General features: G+C 38.0%; 2 protein-coding genes across 2 annotated transcripts in view; one reads left to right on the plus strand and one right to left on the minus strand.

Annotated features, from left to right (window-relative positions):
• Positions 1-12,210, minus strand: part of LOC135204527 (zinc finger protein 239-like) — a 181,900-nt gene that overhangs the window by 74,581 nt on the left and 95,109 nt on the right. The gene's annotated exons all lie outside the window — the stretch shown is intronic.
• On the plus strand, positions 39-7,810 carry LOC135204528 (zinc finger protein OZF-like). The gene is made up of 2 exons (XM_064234693.1): positions 39-927; positions 1,109-7,810. The coding sequence occupies exons 1-2, from the start codon at positions 203-205 to the stop codon at positions 1,524-1,526; spliced, it is 1,143 nt and encodes a 380-aa protein (XP_064090763.1). The 5' UTR covers positions 39-202; the 3' UTR covers positions 1,527-7,810.

Genomic DNA, 12,210 nt, shown 5'->3' on the forward strand with positions numbered 1-12,210 from the left:
AACCAACTTTTATACATACCAAGTAAAAAGTTGTTTTTAATTATGATTCAATACATCAGCAGTGACATCTGGTTGTAGTCCTTCAAGATAATGTACTTAATTTTTAACAGATTTACTCAGTAATTATTTGTAAACAATTCTGTGTTAAGAGTTGTGAATTGAACACATTGGTATACAGAACAGGACAGAACATAAGGCTAAAATGAATCCAGAACATTCTTTAGAATTTCCTTTGAAAAGTGAAACTGAAGGTTCATTATCACTACCTTCCATAAATCAAGAAAACAGCAACATGGCTACCTTTAATGGAACCAATGATAGAGACTTTTTGTCTCTGGATTCATTGATGGACATCAAAATAGAACCAGAGGAATTCTGTGAGTCTAATGAAGGTGATGAATATTCATACGAAATGAATTCAACAGTGAATGAAAAACATCCGCAAACTTGCAAAAAGGAAGTAAAACAAGAAAGAAGGAATAGTGACAATGGAGAGAAGCTTTTCAGATCCGCTGACTGTGAAAAAGCATTTTACAAGAAAATTAATCTTACAAATGATATCACAAATCCTACCAGAGAGAAATTCATATGTAATGACTGTGGGAAAGCATTTTCAAGGAAAGATTGTCTTACAATTCATATGAGAATCCACACTGGAGAGAATCTATTCATATGCAACGAATGTGGGAAAGCATTTTCCCAGAAATCACATCTTACAGATCATACGAGAATCCATAATGGAGAAAAGCCATTCGTATGCAAAGAATGTGGGAAAGCATTTTCCTTGAAACGTAATCTTATAGCTCATATGAAAATCCATACTGGAGAGAAGCCATTTATGTGCAAAGAATGTGGAAAAGCATTTTCTCGCAAAACACATCTTACTCTTCATATGAGAATGCATACTGGAGAAAAGCCATTCCTGCTGCAATGAATGTGGAAAGAAAGCATTTTCAAGAAACCACATCTTACAAGTCATATGAGAATCATACCGGAGAAAAGCCATTCATATGCAAGGAGGAGTGTGGGAAAGCATTTTCCCACAAACCAAGTCTTACACTTCACATGAGATTGCATACTGGAGAGAAGCCAGCCTTTATGTGCAAAGAATGTGGGAAAGCATTTTCCCGCAAAACACATCTTACACTTCATATGAGATTCATAATGGAAAGAAGCCATTTATGTGCAAAGAATGTGGAAAAGCATTTTCTCGCAAAACACATCTTACTCTTCATATGAGAATGCATACTGGAGAAAAGCCATTCATGTGTAAAGAATGTGGAAAAGCATTTTCCCGCAAAACACATCTTACACTTCATATGAGATTTCATAATGGAAAGAAGCCATATGTGTGCAATGAATGTGGGAAAGCATTTCCCCAGAAATCAAATCTTGCAATTCATATGAGATTGCATACTGGAGAGAAGCCATATATGTGCAATGAATGTGGGAAAGCATTTTCCCAGAAATCAAGTCTTACAAGTCATATGAGATTGCATACTAGAAAGGAAAAAGAAACATCATGATAAAATAAACCAGTTAAGGCAGAGATCTCTCAAATGACCAACTATATGACAGATCAAAATCACTCACAAAATCTGCTCAAGAAAATATGGAAAATAAAGAAAAAATACAGAATAGGGGATGAACAAGTGAGTGGAAAACTGGCAGAACACCAAGCCAATATAAACGTCCTAGCTTCACAAATAGGAAACGAACAACAGAAGATAAAAGTAAAACAAATAAGTAGGCAGTTTGGTGAAAATCCAAAGATTGTGTATAGGAAGATGACGAAAGAAACAATGGAGGTACGAACACCACCGAGCAAGGAAGACCTAGAGAGATTTTAGAAGCCACTGTTTGAAGACCCTAGACAACACCAAGAGAATTCATGGATTGACACCATTAGGCAGAAGAACAGCCAGAAACAGCAAATAATAAAAATAATAATAATAATAATATGCTTTATTTCAGCTCGGGGCCATATACATTGAATATACAAAATACAGACAGTAACATTCACAATCTAGATACATGGGACATGATAAAATAGAAAGAGAAAATGAATAATCGGCACTTATCCACAAAATAGATGAGGTAGCATAAAAGCTAGTAATCATCATACTGGTAATAACAGTAATAATATTGGTGAGAAAAAAAATATGCATTGAGAGTAATAACAGTTGGTGCACATATTATATAACTTAAATTTCAACTAGAGACCTTAGGTGGTTACAGTAGTCAGGTCCAGAGGGCTTAATACATAAATTAAATGTAAATAAAACTTTAACTTTATAGTAATCACAGTAATAATGAAAAATTAAAATATCAGCAATAAATGTAATAATGACAAAAACTGCAGATGACATCTTGCCAATACAGAGATTAAGTCCTTTAGGGGACGAAGGCCTCATTTTCCCATCTTTCCCACAATTTAGATTTTCTTCTTGCTTCACTCCTTAGGATGCTTTGTATGAGTGAGTTGCTGCTGTTTCTCACTCGGGTTACCAGACTGGACATTGTTCGCCTAACAATGATTTTTAAATTGTCCAGGTGGTTTTCTATGAACATCTGTGTGGCGGAGTGGTAGCGGGGAGTGTTTGTGAGGCGTCTCAGAATGTCATTGTGCACAACAGTGATGCGTCTCATGGTCTCTCGGGTATAGTTCGTCCAGAGGGAACACCCATAGATACTGTAGCAGTACGAGCGGAAAAGCAGCAGTTTTGCGTCTCGGTGACAGAAGGCAAACCTCCTTGCAATCATGTTGCCAGCTGCACATAATTTACGACGCCTCTGTTCAATGTCTGCCGTATCTTTTAGGTCGTCGGTGATAATGTGACCCAAATACGGAAATTCGTACACAAATTCCAGCCGATGGTTTCCGAGGAAAATTTGAGGTTCTGCAATATCCTTAAGCGATCTCGGGAGCAGCGACATGCACTGGGTCTTCGTTTCGTTGTAGATTATATCAAATTCCTCTGCATATTGGCGGCAAGTGTCGATGAGTCGTTGGAGACCTTGCACTAATGGGGAAATCAGAACCATATCGTCGGCGTAACAGAGGTTGTTTTTAGTTGTTTCATTGACGGTGCATCCGATTGGGAGCGAGTTCAGTTTGACATTCAAGGCATCTGTGTACGTATTAAACAGGTATGGAGAGAGAATGCCCCCTTGCCGAAGCCCGTTTAAGGAGCCGAAGGTGTAAGATAATACGTTACCCCATTTGACACAGAATTGCTGTGTGGAGAACCAGCAATGTAAAATGCCATTTAGATACAGGGGTGTGCCCCTTTTATCCAGCTTCAGGAAGAGCTTCAGGTAGTTTACTCTGTCAAATGCTTTTCTCACATCTACGAAACAAAGGAAAACAGGAGAGGCTGATGATAGGTAATAGTTCAGCAATTCTTTCAGTATGTAGATGCAGGTGTCGGTTGAGTGGTTTGCTTTAAACCCGAACTGGTTGTCAGTGGTGTGTAGAAAGGGGAGAAGTCTCACTAGAAGAACAGACTCAAGTATCTTCGATGCGATCGTTGTGATTGCAATCGGCCGGTAGTTGCCAGGGTCAGCTGCATCCTTTAGCTTGTTTTTGATTAATGGTATCAAGTGAACTAAGAGTAGGGAGTCTGGAAGAAACCGTGAATTATGCACGCATTGAATAGGGCAGCTAGCAAAATGTAAATTATCGGATGGCAGAGTTTGAAGGCCTCTGCAGGAAGACCATCACAGCCGGGCGATTTATTATTAGGTAGGCTGTTTATGGCATCGCTGATGTTACCTGGCGTAATACGGTCTGCAAAATGAAATTGAATGTTGTCAGTAAGGAGGTTATCTACATCCCTTCGGGAATCTTGATCATTTATGCAATTCAGGATATTGTTGAAGTGATCGCCCCACATACTTGCAATAGCTTCGTCTCCGACTGCTTCCCCTACTCTCTGTGATAGCTTTTTAGTTTTGGGATTTAAAGACTGGATATCTTTCCAAAGACGAGGATAATCACCAGATTCTACGTTTCTAGACATTGCATCGGTTATTAGTTGTTTTTCATTTAACCTGCAATGCTTAAGAGCAAGTTTGAACTGCGCTCTCGCCTGTCTCATTAGCAATGCAGTGTGCCCTTCCCTGGGGCTACCATTTTGCCTCCACAGTAAAAACATTTCTCGTGAGTATGTATACAGATCTTTAACCAAGTCATTCCATCCAGGTATATTACGAGAATTACCTTGACGAAATCTGTAGGCCACCAATAAGGTTCACCATCGAAAAAGTAACAAAGAAAATAAAAGAATATAATAATTTCAAGATAACAGGAATAGACAAGATCCCAGACTGAGCTCCCTAAAAGCTCAAAAGACTGAGCTCCCTAACAAACATAGGCCCATCTGCTGCCTTCCAACAACCTACAAATGGCTCACAGGAGTCATAGCAGACGAGATCTGTGAACACCTAGATCAAGGCAAATATATGGAAAAAGAACAAAAGGGATGTACAAGAAACAAACTTAGCAATAAAGGTCAACTGCTAATAAACAAAACAATATTAGAAGATTGTAAGAAAAAACAAAGGAACCTTAATGTGGCTGGGATAGATTACACGAAGGCATTTGACACTGTGCCGTGCACCTGGATATTCAAATGTATGGAATTAGACAACATCAATGAGGAAATAAGATCTTTCTTGGCAGCACAGATGAGTAAGTGGAGGACCACTCTCTGTCTAAAACACTCTGAGGGCCAGATAGTAATTCCAGGCATAAAGATCCAAAGAGGAATATTCCAGCGTGACAGCTTCTCACCACTTCTATTCTGCTTGAACGACATTAACACTGGCTATGACCTAAGCAAAAGCAGAAGCAGAAAAGAGAATGAAAGAGTGAACCACCTGCTCTTCATGGATGACCTGAAGTTGTTTGCAGACTCGGAATAAAAATTGGAAGTACAAGTTAGGACAGTCCACCAATTCTCAAATGACACCTGCATGGAATTTGGGTTGGACAAGTGTGCCAAGAGTACAATAAAGAGAGGGAAGAGAGTAACATCAGAAGGTATAAAGGTAGAGGAAGGCATATTTGTTGAAGACCTGGCAGAGGATTCTGCATATAAGTACTTGGGAATAGAAGAAAACACTGGTATAGAACACAAAAAAGTGAGAGAAAAGGTAAAGAAAGAATACATCAGCCACTTAAAGAATTAACACCAAAGAACAAGATCACTGCCATAAACCAGCTGGCGATACCATTGGTGACATATGGTTTTGGCATTGTAGACTGGCCACAAAGTGAGTTAGACAGGATGGAAATTAAAAGATTCTCACCCTACATTAAGTCAAATACAGACATAATATACCTCCCTCGTGGAGAAAGTGGATTAGGCCTGACTGAGATCAACCAGGCCTAAAGGGCACCAATAGTAAGTATAGGGCAGTACTTGAAAAGCTCTTAGGACGAAAACGTCAAAAAGGTTGCCTAATACCATAATGAAGCCCTGAGCCAACTAACATCAATAACTGATCTGATAAAAGACACAGAGGATACCAACAAGACCAACAGCAACAATTGCCACGAAAACTAAGCAGAAATACAGTTACAGAGAGGAGACACTTAAAATGGAAAGGTAGAAAGACCATGGAAGGACAGGAAGATGTCAAGAAGAATTGGAAAAGTTGCATTGACAAAGAAGAGTCACTTAGATGGATAGGAAATGGAGATCTAGGTTATGATGGAGAGACTGATAATATGAGCCCAAGACCAAGGCCTCCTGACAAACGATTTCAAGAGCAGTTAACCAGTGTATGTTTTGTCATGCAGTGGTTGAGAGTGTTAGTCATCTGATATCAGCCTGCAAGACCCTGCTTGCAGATGGTCACTACACAAGCCCACCACAACAAGATCTGTAAATATATTTTGGAAAATATGTAAAGAATACAGAATTGAAGTGAAAGGAAAAGTGTGGGAGCATGAACCAGATCCAATCACCTCCATCTTTTATGACAAGGAAATGCCAACAGGAAGATATATAGAAGGAGGTGTTATAAGACCTGATATTGTGATCTGGAACTAGGAGGAATAAACAGCAAAGATTATAGAAGTGACAGTACCCAGTGACTTTGGTCTTAATAGAGCTGAAAAGCATAAAATAACAAAATACCAAGACCGGAAGAATGACCTGAAAAGCACATGGGAACTGAAGGAAATAGAAAAAAATACCTTTGGTGGTAGGAGCAACAGGACTTATAAAGAAAAACTTGAGAAAATATCTTCAGGGTATACAAAGTTGCCCAGTATAAATGAGGTGCAGATTTTTGCCCTCAAAGAAATGGTAAACACCTTGAAACGAGCCCTTGGATATAAGGCTAGTGGAATATAGAGGTGCAACCATAGACCCCAGGCTGGGGCCCATTGCACCCCTGATATAAATTGAAAATTACGAATAGCATAGTAAGCCAGAGAGAAACCATATAGTTGCTCTATATGTCAAAGAAGTTTTTCTCAACCAAGTCCTCTCAAATGACAAGAGAATTCACACTAGACAGAAACTGTTTACTTGATCTCTGTCCGAGTAGTTTTATTAAATGATTTCATTTAACTTGACTCCTGCGTCTGTTTTGAATGAAGGTGTCGCAAAAGGTGTGTAAAAACTCATGCTAGAAAGAAGTCATATCCTTTATCTGCACTTGGTTTCCGAGAAGTCTTTTATTTTCATTAGGTTTTTTCATTAGGTTCATCTTAGAATGAATTTGTTAACTCAGAAGAAAGATGTCATTCTTCCACACGATGTAGAAACATTTTTTCTTTTGTAGATTCATAACATATGTGAGCACTCATGAAGGATAGATATTGTTCTTTTACACTGCACGTTGTAGTTTTGTCTTGTATTCTGCAAATCACAGTCATTGGTTCTGAATGCCAGACTGTTTTTCTTGTATCAAAATGCACAAGCAAAGTCACTCATAAGCGAGGATGTTCAGTTGCACTGACGGATTTGTTAATGTTTTGCACCCCAAAGTAAGTTGCACTTGATGTGGAGATAATTATTGTGAACTTGTCTGCAAAATCTATAGAAAAAAAGGCAACAGCAACCTAAGGGATGATAAAAAGAAAAACCATATTTATATTTTTATGATCCAATTCATGACCATCATCATTGCTGTTACTCAAAGAAGAGAAGGAGAATCTGGAGGAGGGTCTCACTGAAAATGCAGATGAAGGCTCTTCATTTGCAGAGTCTTTATTGGAAGTCAGGGCAGAGCCAGAGTGAATTTGAAGCAAAATGGTTGTGTAATCTTTATGCAAAGGTAAAATAAATGACTTAGTTTTTTTCTTACAATTGTTCTCATTGAACACTGTACAGTGCTAGGTTAAGAAACTTTCCTTTGTCCTCTCCACTTTTCTTGTTCCTGAGTATTTTTTGAATGATTTCCAAATAAAGAATTAGTATTGTCTTTGGCTGACACGAAGTTTTCTTCCTTTTGTTATTCAGCATTGTGCATATATGCATAGGTGTATGTAGTTGTAAGCTTGAATATTACCATGAAATGTTATTCTTTATGGAAATAGAAAGGACTGATATCTTCATTAAACTTCAATGAAATTTTGGTGCATTTTTATATGATTATTTTTTTATATGTTCTTGGTTTTAATCTTCTACAAAGATTGTGCTACAGCATTTGTAAGTAAATCCTAATGCCTTGTATTAGCTCACTAAATACTACAGTGGACTGTGTAGTATTTTTTTTTAGATTAACCAGTCTGAAGTGTTGAGACTAGACTAGTTATGTAAATGACTAAAGTGATGTGTTATTCTGATTAGATTAAACCTCTTTTTTTTATTTTATTTCATTGTATAAACTTTGAAAATATCGATAAATAATAAAAAAAAATGTATACATAAATACAATTTTTCATTTGGCCCCATTAAAACTTAAATAATATCAGAATAATATTCTACACTGCCAAAAGTGAATGAATGCACCCTGATGTGGTCTGAATGCACCGAGTATCTGGTCCCAGTGCACCTCTTCCCAACTGAAGTGCATCTTTCCTTGTGGTCCCAATGCGCCAACTTCATTCACATAAAAGCTGCCCTTTGGCGAACTGTATAGGTGACTATACTATTCACTTTGCAGGATTATGTTTATTGATAAAGTGAATCAGTTTAAGGTCTGAATAAAAACAGAATATTACAAAACCAACAAACACATCCTGCTATGAGGGAGAGGTTTAAAATGTGATAACCTCACCTCTTAATTCAAACTGCAAGTCTAACTGTTTCTGTAGCTGGTGGTTAACCTCCAAAAGAAATGACTGTGCTAACTTCTCCTTTGGATCTGTGGTGGCTGCTCATCAAACTGTGTAGCTAACCCAGCTCTTTTATTGGGACAAGGTTGAATCTCTTCTTAGATGTGCAGTTGTGGAGACGCGGGAATGAATGATGTAGTGACTGGGATTTCTTCTCCGCCCCTTCATCCTTCTCCTCCTTCAGGCGAGAGTGGATCCGGCCATCATGTGTTGGAACTGTCGACCCATGCAAGGAAGTTTTGCAATGGAGCAACCATTCTATTTAACTTTATAGAGTATAAAAGCAACTGCCCCTTTCTCTAGCAATGGGATGTCCCTGACAATAAGATAAAACCACTGCTTATTTGCCTTACTGTCTCTTAACTTTCAGATTCATCCCAACTTGATTTTGTGTGGGGTTACGTTTTTTTATTCGTTGGAAAAAGCCGAGAAGTCTGGCGGCTGATCACGCAGTCTCTGTAGTACTCCAATCAATTCATCAGAGGAAGACTTGTTCTTTTACTTGAAGATCTCTCGAAGACTGAGTTTATCTTGATGCTTGGTTTCTGCATAATGAAGTGTGGGGAAAATATCTAAACTATTATCTTGACACTTGAGTTGAGGGGGAAGTAATCAATGGCTAGTCCAAGTACCTACTATTATCCCAAATAACTGAAGGTATGGTTGAAGGCATATTGACAGCAGACTCAATATGCAGTAATAAGCCACAAATAATTCTAGACCTCTGGAGATCTGATCTGAATGTCTAGATGAAACCAAGTTGTATCTCGTCAGAAATTTTAAGTTCTTGCGGTTATTACACTTATAACATTTAAAGCTACTTATTATCCCTTGCCATACAGGTGACAAAGGCAACCCTTGTCACTTTTGTTTCAGAACTTCAGTAATGAATGAACATTTTAGGTGGTAAATATAATCGATAGTGGATATTGATATGCTAATTTACTGAATAACTAAATGTTGAGACTTTAGTTTCACTGTCCTAACCTTCATTTAACCACTAGTGTTACCGATCTAGTTGGTCTTCGTGAACAAAGCTGTGTGGTATGTCAAGCGTTGGAATAAGGTACCTATTACCAAGCCATATTACGGCCCTCTTGTTAAGTTGGTGGAATGGAGGGCCTAACCAAAGTAGGCAATTATTGTAGAGAATTTTTTTTTGATGGGTTTCAACATAATTTGCACAATTCAAGATTAAAGTCCTTTTAAGATGACTACATAATAACTAATGTATGCATGGAGGTTCTGCTGCAACAAAACTGTTACTTACTACCTGTCATTAAACTTGCATCATGGACAAAATTGTACTGTTTCTCCTGTCGCCTGTTGGTTCCTGGACTTCCTGTGGTCTTTCCTCAGACTCTGGCATACTTGACCTTCAACTAGTATCGTTGATATTAACAGGAACATAAGAATTAAGATGTTTGGCCTGTGACAGGACAGTTGAATGTGTCTAAATTTATGTATAAAGCTAAAATTCTCGTAGCACCTGAAACTCATTTGTGTATTGGGTCAGGAATACCTTTCTCTCTCTCTCTCTCTCTCTCTCTCTCTCTCTCTCTCTCTCTCTCTCTCTCTCTCTCTCTCTCTCGTTCTGATGATAGTTTCTGTATTTCAAAGTTGAAAACCCTTACTACATGAAAGAACTTGTGCTTCTAGAATCTACATAAATTATTAAGGAACAATTCTACAGTAATTAAAAGCTGAAAATGGCCCGTTTTAAGGTTAGCCGAATAAAGCGAAATGGGTGCAAACCTACTATTTCAATTAATTGACATATTTGATGGCGGATTTTCTCCTTATTTCGAGTTAACAGTAAGTTAAATGAAGGAAATGATGCTTCCACAATCGGCATAGATTAATGAAGACGAATGAGGAACGATTCTGTATGAATTGAAAGCTAAAGAAAAGAAGCCAGACAGAAGAAAGGTTAGATAAAGAAGCGAAATGAGCAACAACTCCCTCTATATTTCCACTGGCGTCTTTGAAGGCGGGTTTTCCTAATTCATTTGATGCCTCTCAGTTCGCTCTGGTCTTCTTCCATCTGCACTCTCTCTCTCTCTCTCCTCACCCTTCATTCCTCCCACTTGATTGGTCTCCACTTCCACTTCACCATCAATCAGGTTTCGAAGAATTACTGTAGTTTTCATTCCATCGGAAATTCATCTGCTGTCTCAGTTACCAGAGCAGTGTGATCAAGAAGCCTAGAAAACCATTTTTTATAGCAAATACATTTCTATTCATTTTGAAGTTAGTATTTATATATATCTTTTATATGGAAATCCTTTAGAAACTAACAACATACAGTATTTTATAGACTTAAAAACAATAAAACAATAGTCTTATTTTAAAAAATTCCTAGCGGACGACACATAGCAGGCAGATGTTTTTGAGATAAACGAGTATAAAGTATAAATAGGACAGTGAGATGAATTTTTATATAATATTTAATATGTATTAGATTAAAAGATTTAAGCTTTAATTTCTTACGTATCAAAAGGGTTTGAGTTATGTGATTTGTAAAAACTGCCATTACCTATTATCATGCATATTTTATTAAGGATTTCTGTAATTTCCACTAATCACCTTGTATATCAAACAGAGAAATATTTTACGAACGAGACCTACTTTAAATCGTAGATGATATTCTGTATAGTTACAAGATGCTGCTAGTTGGTTTAAACATTATTATTTGAGGTCAATATTGTTAATAAATGGTATAATAGTCCTAATCCTTTGATATGCTTAAAGCTGTGGTTTCATATATATGCCGAGTACCACTTTGTCTTCATTTTGAAGAATTCGGTGCTATTTTAGTCAAGTTTCTTATTCAATGACGTCTTGGGAAAATTGTAGGTAGTACAAGAAGAAGGCTCGACAAAGTCTCCAGGAATATTTTAATGTTTTAATGTTATATTTTTACGAACACTGAATTCTATATGAATTAATTAAAGGTAGTAGATCGTATATTGATTGACTTCTTAGATATGATTTAGTGTTTTTCTTTCTTTGAACTTTCTGTCAAGTTTGCAAGACTTTGTTTGACCAAACTCTGGATTTAGGGAAAACACCTTTGAGATTTCCTGCTTTCATTGCAAAATCTCCTGTGGCTTCTCCCTACCTTACCTCTCATTACCTCATCTCCTGTGACCTCACTGTGCCTCTCCTCACCTTACCTCACTCCCGTGACCTCACCCTGCTTCACCTCCCATTACCTCACCTTCCATTATCTCACCTTACCTCACTTTACCTGATCTCATCTTACCTCATCTCCCATTACCTCTCCTCACCTTACATTGCCTCCCATTATCTCACCATACCTCTCCTCACTTTTCCTCACCTCACCTCTCATTACCTCTCCTCACCTTACATTGCCTCCCATTATCTCACCCTACCTCTCCTCACCTTACCTCACCTCATAACATCAACGCTGGCACTCTCAGTCCAAAGAAAACTCCAAGAATAAAGACATAGGATCAGCATCCTATGAATAAGTTAAAGTTAAGTATATCTTAGTTTTACCAGACCACTGAGCTGATTAACAGCTCTCCTAGGGCTGGCCAGAAGGATTAGATATTTTTCACGTGGCTAGGAACCAATTGGTCACCTAGCAACGGGACCTACAGCTTATTGTGGAATCCGAACCACATTATATCGAGAAATGAATTTCTATCACCAGAAATAAATTCCTCCGATTCCACGTTTGCAGAGCCGGGAATTGAACTTCGGACCACTGGATTGGCAGCCGAGCTCGAAAACCACTCGTCCAGCGAGAAACTAGCATCCTACGAGCACATAGGAAACTTACGAGCACATAGGAAACTTCTTAATGCACACTGACCACATCCTCCTAAAAGCCAGTCAGAGAGTCCTAGTCTGAATGACTTCCACAATATTATTCAGTCACCAAGATC

Source organism: Macrobrachium nipponense, chromosome 47 (assembly GCF_015104395.2).
Source record: "Macrobrachium nipponense isolate FS-2020 chromosome 47, ASM1510439v2, whole genome shotgun sequence".
NCBI classification, from domain to species: Eukaryota; Metazoa; Arthropoda; class Malacostraca; order Decapoda; family Palaemonidae; genus Macrobrachium; species Macrobrachium nipponense.